A 12,472-nucleotide genomic window follows, 5' to 3' on the forward strand; every position below is an offset into this window, starting at 1 on the left:
TTATTTGTTCTACTTTTTAAACAAAACAATATGCTTATGTTTTAGTCAATTTATGCGGCTCACACTTATTGCAGAACATCTGTGCAATATGTAAATACACCGGAAGATTTCTGACACACTGCTGTTTATTCTCACTCATACGCCTCAGTACTACAACTCTCTGTTCTATTGTCATCCCATAATATATCTCAGTCAAACAAGATAATACCAAACTAAATTCATTTTTAAATAATAAATTCTGTATTTATAAAACTACCTCAGATGTAGCTACTTGGTGAGTCTGTTTTTCACCCACAGAATCGATTGTTTTTAGTTTAACAGTGAATTATTGTAATGGTAACCATTTTGTACCAAATGGTATCTGGTAAAACATGAGGAGAATGTTTCTGGTTTTGAGTCGATAAGGAGGTACTTGAGCCGAACTTGTGGGCCTGTGGGAGTACATAAGAGAAAAACGGTTAGGAAACATTGGCTAAAATGAAGAAGGCACATATTGAGAATGCTAAAATTGATTATCTAGAAGGCAGAAATCTGTGCCAGAGTTTTGGTGATTTGATCCTTGACATTGAGGGCTCCTCTGCACTGCTCCTCTGAATTCCTAGCCAACACCAGGGATGCTAGAAATTAACTTTACAATTATATAATCTTTTTTGCAATAATAATAACAACAACATTTTGCACTGATTCAGCCGTTTTGTTTTATATCCTGCAAATATTGTTTTATCTGCACACTTTGTTTTTATTTGACTGTGGCGTTAATGAATTTGCTTTATGCTTTGACATTTTTAAGTTGACTATTTAATATATCAGGGTCACATAAATGGTGACATTCTTTGGCACAATTAAGATGGCTTTCTTCCCAGTTCAGAATGTGAAAGAGCGCTTCGTCTTCAATACGTCGCATAAAATGGGTCTGAACGCATTCCAGAATTAATTATATTTCACTAGAAGCCAAGGAATGACATTGAGATTCAGCAGACATTTCTGGCAAAGCATCGTTATTCTAGTTCTCTCTTCCCATATCTATTTCTCTCATGGGTCCTAATTAACTCCTGAGGGCCTGGGAGCCCTCTGACACAGCTGTCTGTCCCCTAAGGCCAACTGTTCACCATGCTGTTGTGACCAGGCCATTTCACCCCCACTTATTCCTCAACTGCACTTACTGGAGAGCAAACAACTGCAGCTAATAATGCATAATGCTGTAATGTTGACACTTACACTCACAGACAAACATGTTCAACAGTGACAAGACGGATACAATGAGCAGAGGCAAGAATGGACATTATGCAGATATGAATTAAAAAAGTGTGCACTCTCATACACACGCTACCAACACTTAGGAGCTCACCTTTTCTTGACTGTGTCTGAAAACTGAAAAAATACTTCTGAAATACTTCACTGTTTATGATATTAATAAATATTTGCATAGTTATCGCTAAATCTCACCTGATTTTGTTTTAGCTCATTACATGATGCTATGGTGTTTTGTCTAAAACCAATTTCCTTAGGAAGTTCATTCATGCACAAAGCGTTAACTATTGACTATTACCAAATATTGAATAATGTTCCCTCTATCTAATTTTTGTTCTTGCTGAGCAAAACCTTTCTATATTGTGCAGAAATGTATAATGCAGTTGTAACTTGTAACTTTAAAGTGCTATTTCTATTTGATGTGACCCCTAAAAACAACTTTTATTGATGTAACTTATGATGATATGTAAATGATTTTTGTGAAAACAAGCATTTAATTCAGAATTCTATTATTACTAAATTGACAAATTTTAAAAATCACACAGAAAACAGTTCATTTCTTTATTAGGCTAATATAATATAATATAATTAATATAATATGATATAATATAATATGATATAATATGATTAATATAATATAATATAATATAATATAATATAATATAATATAATTAATATAATATAATATAATATAATATAATATAATATAATATAATATAATATAATATAATATAATATAATAATATAATATAAATCTTTTTGCAATAATAATACAATTTTGCACTGATTCAACCGTTTAGTTTTGAATGAAAGAATGAGCAGGAATATTGTTTTATCTGCTCATTGTGTTTATTTGACTGTGGCGTTGATGAATTTGCTTTATGCTTTGACATTTTTGAGTTGACTATTTAATATATCAGGGCCACATAAATGGTAACATTCTTTGGCACAAATATAATATAATATAATTAATATAATTAATATAATATAATATAATATAATATAATATAATATAATATAATATAATATAATATAATATAATATAATATAATATAATATAATAAATATAATATAATATAATATAATATAATATAATATAATATAATATAAATCTTTTTGCAATAATAATACAATTTTGCACTGATTCAACCGTTTAGTTTTGAATGAAAGAATGAGCAGGAATATTGTTTTATCTGCTCATTGTGTTTATTTGACTGTGGCGTTGATGAATTTGCTTTATGCTTTGACATTTTTGAGTTGACTATTTAATATATCAGGGCCACATAAATGGTAACATTCTTTGGCACAATTAAGATGGCTTTCTTCCCAGTTCAGAATGTGAAAGAGCGCTTCGTCTTCAATACGTTGCTTAAAATGGGTCTGAATTAATTAATTATATGATTAATTAACTTATGATGGTATATAATAAAATAAAAATTTAAGGCATATAATATAATATAGTCTAATATAAATAATAATTTAATAACTATAATATTTGAAAAAATCTGAAGCATCTAAATGGAGTTCTATCAAATATAAATTTTTAAAAAAGTGAACATGTGAATTATTTTATAGTCTTCTGATATTTACTGAAACAATCCTTAACAAAATGGACAATCCTTTAAAGTCCAGTTAAAAGTCAACCCATTTTAGTTCTATAATGAGGAGATATTTTATGTGAAAATGGACAGGAATCAATCAAAAATCACTTTAAACTAGAATGTAGCCAAACTATATAAGAGTTTGCTAAAACAATCCCTAAATAGCTATTTGGCAATTGGTCAACATTATCCGACAGACAATTAGCAAAAAAAGAAAGGAAAGTCATTTCAGAGGAAGTTATTAGTGATTAAAGATTTCATTTAAACAGGATTTCTTTGGAATCATTTGCACCGATGAATCGTTCACAATAAGACCAGGAACGAGCATTAAGACAGTAAATAGAACCCATTTTGATATCATGTTGACTTTAATGATCACTTCAGTTTTGAGCTAATATTTCCAAGTCGTTAGGATGAGATACCACAGCTCTTAATGCTTTTCTGTTTGGGTCAGGGATGCACAGATTTATTGTAATTTGCCAACATTAACTTGATTTGGACTGTGAGAGAGTGCTAGAGTTATGGGCCAGAAGCACGAGGGATATGGTGAACTAAAATATGACAATTTTTAAATTGGGTTCCAAAGGGCATGTGGAGAGCCAGGCACAAGCAGTCACAGAGCGAACGATGGAAAGGAGCAATTAACCACCAAACCACCCGACATCAGTTACCCCACAATGACCACATCACATTCACACCCTGTTGCCTGTCAGATGGAACTGGAGTCAGCCAAACTCATTAGATACACACACACACACACACACACACACACACACACACACAATCATCCGCTCAGCTACCAGCCACTTACACTGTCTCCGTTTTATTCAGAAAGCTTTTTAGACTTCAAGATTTGTGACAAGCTCAGGGCCAATATGTCTCTTCGAGGCCATTTTGAGATTGTAGTAATACTGGAAAGCATTTAGGAGGCTGATTCTATTGTAATATATGCTACTTTTACCCACTTAGTAAAAACTGTCAGAATAAAAACACTAATAGAGAGTGTGCGTGGGTTATAAAGAGATAAAAGCCTCTTCCATCCTGAAATAACTTATATTATACAATAGTTTGAGCCTGATTCTCGGATGCTGAGTGGTCAATATAGCATTCCAGCTATGCAAAAGTACACAAAATAAGACACCTGCCATAAATTAAACAGGATAGTTGTACCATTGATACCTTTGTGCCAATCTTTCAGCTGATGAAACACTAAAAAACAGCCATGGGAAAACATGGGCTGTGAAAATGAAACATGACCCAGAACCTTAAGACAGTACAACGTATTTATCAGGCTATACTCATTCCCTCATGCGCTCATTTATTCACATCAAATTAAATATGCTGTCTAGTCTGGCAAGGGTCCATTGTAACCGCAAGGATGTGAAACAATTGTTCTGCTGCACAGCACCCATTGAGAACAACTATTAATCTTAGTTTACATGTCAGGGACTATATCTGCAAGTGGAATGATGCCACTCAATGAATTTACTTACTTTTTAATGAACATTTATGCCTTAATTATAGGCTAAAAGACACTATATTGTGAGACTAAAATGAAAGAACACAGTATTACTATGTAGCTATGTGGTCATCGGTGCTGCCACAAATGAAATACTCACTTGTCTGTCATCTCCTGTCCATTCCAGCAGAGGGAGCCGTTGAGTGCCATCGGCTCTTTGCTGCATAAAGCTTCTCCGAGACCACTGTAGAACTGACTGAAGCCCCTCAGACCAGAGATAAACTCCCTGCAGCAGACAGAGAGGAAATTGAGAAAGTATGAAAGCAGCAGAAAGAATAAGCCGTGTGGACTCAAAGAAAATGAAAATTGAAATTAAATCTGCACAAAGAGGCAAGATTAAACAGAATCAACAGCACAAAGATACAAGGATTCATGGGGGGAAATGAGGGGAAATGAGGGGCATGGAGAAAGAAGATTGAAGAATCAGAAAAATGAAAATATGGCTGGGGTCAAACGCAGTGTGAAACGTGATCTACTCCATTACATGTCGTTTACTGGCAGGCTAAGTTGATTTGAGACATTTTGACTGATAATTGACATTATGCTGGAGAAGAAACAGCCCACTGTGTTGGCTTGGCCGTTCTCATCTGCTCATCAGAGCGAGGGAGAGTGGAACAGCACAGGACAGAGCGGGCAGAAGGCGGCTCAATGTCACTCACACGGCAGGAGACGAAGCCTGTGTTAATGAGCCTCTCTCTGTCACCATCAGCCCGAACACTCACACACACCTCAACTAACAGCACAAATACACCAACGCACACTGCATTTCACAACTCGTATACATACCTCCACCCAGAATGACTCAGTCGACCACCTAGTCAGATGTGCCACCTCAGATTTTTGAATCAGCAATTTTCATTAAAAAGTATATCTATGATATGAAATATTATATAAAATATGATATCATTATTCTAAATTAATTTACAATTCATATTTTGTACACTACCATTCAAAAGGTTGGGGTCAGTAAAAGAATTGAATACTTTTATTCAATATTATTTATTTCAAATACATGCTGTTCTGTTTTAACTTTGATTCATCAAATAATCCTGAAAAAATGCATCATGGTTTCCACAAATATATTAGGCAGCACAACTATTTTCAACATTGATAATAATACTGATAATAAGAAATGTTTCTTGAGCACCAAATCAGCATATCAGATGCTATTAGAAGGAACATGTGTCACTGAACTGGAGTAATAAAGCTGAAAATTCAGCTTTGCCATCACATAATATATTACTGTTTTTACTGCCTCTTTGATAAAATAAACGATGTCTTGGTATGTGTAAGTATGTACGTATTCATATACATAAATTAAAATTCTGTCATTAATTACTTACCCTTCGTTCGACACCCGTAAGACCTCCGTTCATCTTCGGAAAACACAAATGAAGATATTTTTGTTGAAATCAGAAAGGCCTCCATTGGCACAATGTACTTTACACTCTCAAGACCCATAAAAGGCACTGAAGACGTCGTTACAAAGTCCATCTCACTACAGTGGTTCTACAATAACTTTATGAAGCGACGAGAATAGATTTTCTGCGCAAAAAAACCCCCTAAATAACGACTTATATAGTGATGACCGATTTCAAAACACCGCATCATGAAGCTTTAAAGCGTTATGAATCAGTGAGTCGATTCAGCGGTTTGAATCGCCAAAGTCACATGATTTCAGCAGTTTGGCGGTTTGACACGCGATCCGAATCATGATTCGACTCGCTGATTCATAACGCTCCGAAGCTTCATGATGCAGTGCTTTGAAATCGGTCATCACTATATAAGTCGTTATTTAGGTTTTTTGCGCACAAAAACTATTCTCGTTGCTTCATAAAGTTATTGTAGAACCACTGTAGTGAGATGGACTTTGTAACGACGTCTTTATTACCTTTTATGGGTCTTGAGAGTGTAAAGTACATTGTGCCAATGGAGGCCTTTCTGAGCCATCGGATTTCAAATAAAATATCTTAATTTGTGTTCCAAAGATGAACGGAGGTCTTACGGGTGTTGAACGACACGAGGGTAAGTAATTAATGACAGAATTTTCATTTTTTGGGTGAACTAACCCTTTAAGGGAGGATTTGAACCAGAGTCTCTTTATGCACTGACATTTTACTCAAACCTGTCTTGAATCAAGTAATACACTATTGTTAAAAAAGCTTTTTTTGGTCATGTCTTATCTTTAATAGGAAAAGAAGTGGGAGAAAAGTACAGAAGTAGAAAAAAGGTGCATGATGCCCCTGCACACAGCATCACTCAAATACTCAACAACATGGAATAGACTGTTTGAGTTGGTTGGGAGACCCCTAAAAAGGTCAGTGAAACTAAAGTATACAGAGAAAACCATAAAGAAAGAGATAGAGCCAGAGGAAGAGAGAGAGAGAGAGTTTTTCAGAGGCGCTCAAGTGGAGAATCTATTACAGCATTTCAATACATTCCACACAAACAGCCTCAGAAGATGTGAGCTGTATGAGGAGATGCATGAGAACGGCATGATGGTTGGCTGCGATTCCTAATCCCCACATTTGTTATTCACTCATTTTATTTTCACAGAATTGACTTACTGTCATTTCTACAGCAGCAATGCTTTACAGCTTTCTTGTAGTGGAGTGTTTAGAGCACTCGAGAGATTGAAATAAAACAAAGATGTGTGTGTTTTCAGCTGCTGATTGTCATTTTTAAGAGCTGAGCGTAAAGAGTAGTCAGGCCATACTAATGTTTCATTACTGCTGAATAACAAGATCAGCCATTAGAATCAGTGAAGCAGTTAAGCTCCAAAAGCAGGACCATAAAAGTGTTAATTTATTGATTTATTATTCAAAATGGCTTTATTTGAGAAACAGGCTGGGAATTTTAAATCATTATTGTTGTTATTATTATTGTTTTCAGCTCAAAGTATAGTCTGTCAAGACACAAGGCACAATATCTGAATATTTGGAAACGCAAATGAGTTTTGAGAGCTACAGTGGATGTGAAGTGAATTAATCAAACAGAAGTCTGTTCCTCACACAGAGCTACTGTCACGTCTGTCTGGTTGTTTGGTCTTTCTGTTGTGTTTTGATTTGTCACATGTTCCTTTGTCACAGTTATGTTTCCATAGTTACCCTCATTAGTTAATTTGTCCCAGCTGTGTCTAGTTAATCATCTTGTTTCTGTTCTCTACTTAAGTTGCACCCTCACCTTCAGCCTATGTCTAGTCAGTGTTAAGTTAGAGCGTGTTTCCCTGGTCGTCTGTCTGTTCCTGAGCAACATTATTAAAGTTTCAGTTTAGATTTTGATCTTCAGTTTGTTCCTCGTTCCCTGGAGTAGTGATGGCAAAATGAGGCTTCCTGAACCACTGAGACCTCGCAGCCCATTGCTTCACCAAAAGGATCATTACCCGAAGCTTCATTCATCATTGCTCACTAGTGACACCTAGCTACTAAGCAAAGAAATAACAGACAAATCCATTAATCCTGAGCCAATGGCCTGAGCAGACATTAGTCCATTGCCTGGGTATAAAATAAAATATGTATCTTTTTCTGTCTGACTTTACTTGTACAAAGACAACTGTCAGACACACTGTTAATTCATTATTTATTCATACTGTGATCAACTGTGCTATCCAACAGATGCCAAAGGACACCTAATAAAAGAGGGAAACTCTATTAGAGAAAAACTATCTAACCTAATAGTAATAATGTAGTCGTATAATAGCATAATGTAATAATATATAGCCCTAACACATGTGAACCACAATAACTCTCTGACACTCACACTTCTACTACACTTCTCTGAAACTCCACAACAACCACAAGGTGGCGCGAGTTTCGAACCCGAAGCGACACTCAGACCGAACCGATGACTTATTTTACACAAACCGAGGCCTCGTTTGTCATTGGTCACTTGATTTCTCTGTTAACAACACAAGCCTCGAATCGGGGCTTCATCTGGCACGCCCATTTATTCTCGATTTATTAAAGTGTCCCATCACTACTTTGGAGCGTTAGCTTGCATTTCCGTCTCTAGCATTCGCAAACATATGAATGGACCCCTCTTTTATCGAAAAAGAAAAAATGCAGGACGGGGACTTGGTCCTATTTATAAGTTTCTGACTGGATAGAGACAGATCTGAAGGCAAGCTTGAGGTCAAATATAAGAAAGGGGAGGGGTTTAAGTGGACAAAATGATTGGAGAAGTCCTGTATACATCACCAGAGTGAAGTTTGCTGTTTCACTGGAAGATCCAAATATGATCTTTTGATTAGCTCTAATAAAAAATAAAATAAAATAAATAATAATAATGGAAATGAAAAATGCAATCATTCACAATAAGATCAATAATATGCATTTAGAAAATAGATTTTACATTTCATGTTGACTGTTACTGTATGAGAAAACATTTTCAATTGTTAACTGACTGTTGTTTCTTTAAATCGCTTCCTAAACAAATTCTAAATATTGAATCATGACGTTACCTGCGGCGTCCAAAGAGGGTCTCATCGGGGTCAAAGTTCACTTGAGGACGGCTGTGGGGCACCAGCGAGGCCGCCCCGTGTTCTTTCGACAGCGCCACAGCACGAGACACCCGCGCGGGAGCTTGCGCACATAACCCGCTCACCTGTGAACAGGAGAAGATTGGAGGGCTAAATGTGATCACTCTTGGACACACTCCTGGAAGACATCCAGCTGAGAAAGCAATTAATGAGACAAACTGTCCCTGCTAAACTTTCTCCCCATTCCGCTAATTGTTTGGCTGATGCTGCCGCGTTTGCCTCCTGTTTGTTTGTTTGTTTGTTTGTTTGGGTTTGATGACAATAGGATTTACATAACAAAACAAGGCATTGTTGAGTCTGTCAGACTCTCTGGCTGCGCTCTTTCAATAATCATAACCCTTTGCAGATGTAGCGAAAGTAAACAAGCCTCTCGGTCCCCTTCTCATGCGCGCTAAACGCTATTGTTTTTATACGGGACAATATAATAATACTAATACCCCGCTCCCATGCTGGCTGTGTGAGATAATGGAGTCTTGCCATTCTTTCAGGTGCAATAAAAATGCAAATGCCTCTTAATGTTTAGCTTGTGGTTTAATGATTTGCCGCTGGTTTAATTTCCCATGGGGGCTGGTCCAGGGCGTAATTTTGCCATGTAATGCTTGTGGCATATTGTGCCTGCTTGTTCATGAATGAATATGTGTGTGTTTGGGTAAACAGGCTCTGGAATTCTGATGGGACACAGGACAGGAGATCAATAGTACAAGGACATCTTCATGCGAACGGGGACGGCTGCGGGACTGGTCGCTGCGGCTAAACATAACAAAAAGATAAACTTTTTAGCATGTTCTGAAGCATCAGTGAGTGGGGTGGTCGTATTCACCCTGCAGTCATTCATAAAATTTTCACACACCAACAAATATACCAACAAACTGCTGTAGAGCTAAACGACATGATTATCAGCGTAGATCAATAGAAGCTCTTTCTAGCAAACAGCCCAGGGGAGGGTAAATAGATACTGTTGATGTGTATGTGTTTGTGTGTAAAAGAGATTAAGAGAAAGAGCAAAAGACACAGAACTAGACAGAGGAAAAAGCGGTACGGTGGAAGATCAGATCAGAGGCTTGACACAAATGCAATCCTGATGCAACATTTTCTGCCATTGCTTTTCTTGGTGGTTCCTCAGATCACAGAATATGGAATGGGGGGGGGGGGGGGTATGATTGCAATGCAAGGGTAAATAAAGAACTAGTTCTTTGTACAGCATTTTCGGTAACACTTTCCAATAAGGTTGTATTAGTTAACATGAACTAACCATGAACAACACCTCTGTTCAGCATTAGTTAATCTTTGTTAACGTTAGTTAATAAAAATACAGCTGTTCATGGTTTGTTCATGTTAGTTCACAGTGTATTTACTAATGTTAACAAGATTTGAATAATGCATTAGTAAATGTTGAAATTAACATTAACAAAGATAAATAAATACATGTTAATGTAGTTAATTAATGAACCTTATTGTAAAGTGTTACCGCATTTTCTTTACTCAAGAAACACTCTCTCTCTCTCTCTCTCTCTCTCTCTCTCTCTCTCTCTCTCTCTCTCTCTCTCTCTCTCTCTCTCTCTCTCTCTCTCTCTCTCTCTCTCTCTCTCTCTCTCTCTCTCTCTATATATATATATATATATATATATATATATATATATATAAAGGCTAAAGTTTTATGTATTTGTGCAGCGGAGAAGAGTGTCATAGAGTGTCGCAGCATTTGATGTCAAGTCATCATAGCCAATACTGTCTTAAATAGCCATGTTTAGCGCTTAATTTTTGAGATTTTGGACAAATTACAGACAACATTTGGACAGCGTCCACATATAACTAGGATAAACTATAATGTGTAGGTTGATGAAAACATAATGTGATGCACTTTCTGTCCCAGATGTGACCGGTCTAAAGACGGACAAAACAACGTCCGAAATTCTCTGAAATTTGCTGGTCAAAAACCTACATTTAAGCTTGTTTTTGGTAAATGCTAATAATATAATGACACTTGCAAGTGTCTGCAAGTGTCCGTTTTTTGTGGTTTTGGACTTTCAAAGTTTCCATCCGACAGCTAGGCCTGTCACGATAACTACTTTTTGTTTTGCGATATATCGTCCCAGAAATAATTGCGATAAACGATATTAATGTCATTTTAAGACTATTTTATGCCACCGAATATATAATCCTAATATAACAGCATAATAATCCAAGTAGACCTACACACTTTCAAATGACAACCTTTTAATTCTTTAGATCATGGATATTAAGGGTAAAAAATATATTATCCTAAATAAAAAATAAAAAAATTGAATAAATAGTAAATAAACATTTTCCCTTGTGAAACGGCTTTAACACTTGTCATTCTGCGTTGACATTTATATGTGCTCCGGAACAGGGGATTGCGGCTTTGAAATCGAGTCCATTTGGGCTTATTCTTCCAAACTGTAAGTAGTTGTCAGGAAAACACTATAACGTAAAATGGCACCTTTTTTTCACCTGTCGATAACCGCTCTGTGTATGAAGGAACTGCCCGAGAACCACTTTCGCCTCCGTCACGGAAAACATACAAGATGACAGCACAATTGAGTAAAATGTTGGTGACATTCATTATCATGTAAACATAATGGCCGATATATTGCATCACAAAAAATGATTGAGGTCATGTATATATATTGTGCAATATATTGATATATTGATTATTGCGACAGGCCTACCGACAGCGACAATATTTTTCATGTCATTACTTATGTGTATAATCGAATACTGCACACGTGTAACGGTAGTTGGATTGCACAAAGACGAAGGGGAATCCAAAATAAATGGTCCTTATTTAAAAACACAAATTTCTGGAGCAAAACTATACAAGACAAACCACCACACGAGTGTAAATGAGAACTGACCCTGAGCAAAGGAAACACAGGGCTATAAATACAGTGATAGAACAAAGGAAACCAAACTAGACACAGCTGAAACTAATGGGTAACTATGGGAACAAACAAGGACATAATCAGTAGCCTAGGAAAATAGCAATGACTAAAAATAACTTCCCTTCCCTTTGATGATGTTGTTACTTGGCATGAGGGGGGACAACTAACATGACATCACAGTAATGGCAAACTGCAACCATACAATCAGTTCCCAATGGACAAAATCAAGTCCCGCACTATATTTTTTCTTATTCGAGAAGCCATTTCACTCAGATATATATCACAATAGTATCTATCGCAACTTACATTTCATGATGACTTTAAACTAACAGTGTCGCTTTTAGCAACGCTGCTGCTCTGGACACTCCTGCGCTCATGTTAATACACTCAACCCGAATTCTACACTATCAATGCCAAGCCTCCGTGTACACTATTCAATCTAATCCCAGACACCCACACATTCTTCCCCAATGCTCCCTGGCCTGTGGTGTGTGTGCTCATGGGAAATCATTAGTGGCCGGTCTGAAGCATGGCTCTTTCCTGCTGTAATTTACTCTGTGTTGCGGGTCTGTGTCCCAACGGCCTTGATTAATGTGATTGGGTGTGTGTTTGTCTCTGCGTTAATGTGTGTGTGTATCTGGGCCCTTGGGGAGCTGTGGCA

General features: G+C 36.6%; 1 protein-coding gene across 1 annotated transcript in view; it reads right to left on the minus strand.

Annotated features, from left to right (window-relative positions):
• Positions 1 to 12,472, minus strand: part of LOC307140016 (glypican-3-like) — a gene marked incomplete at both ends in the record, with an annotated part of 118,601 nt that overhangs the window by 19,252 nt on the left and 86,877 nt on the right. Inside the window, 2 exons of the mRNA XM_079839258.1 lie at positions 4,472 to 4,597; positions 8,831 to 8,973. Of these exons, the coding sequence (XP_079695384.1) occupies positions 4,472 to 4,597; positions 8,831 to 8,973 (269 nt within the window). The remainder of the gene's footprint in view (positions 1 to 4,471; positions 4,598 to 8,830; positions 8,974 to 12,472) is intronic.

This window comes from Gobio gobio, assembly GCF_949357685.1.
Source record: "Gobio gobio genome assembly, chromosome: 16".
Lineage (NCBI taxonomy): Eukaryota > Metazoa > Chordata > Actinopteri > Cypriniformes > Gobionidae > Gobio > Gobio gobio.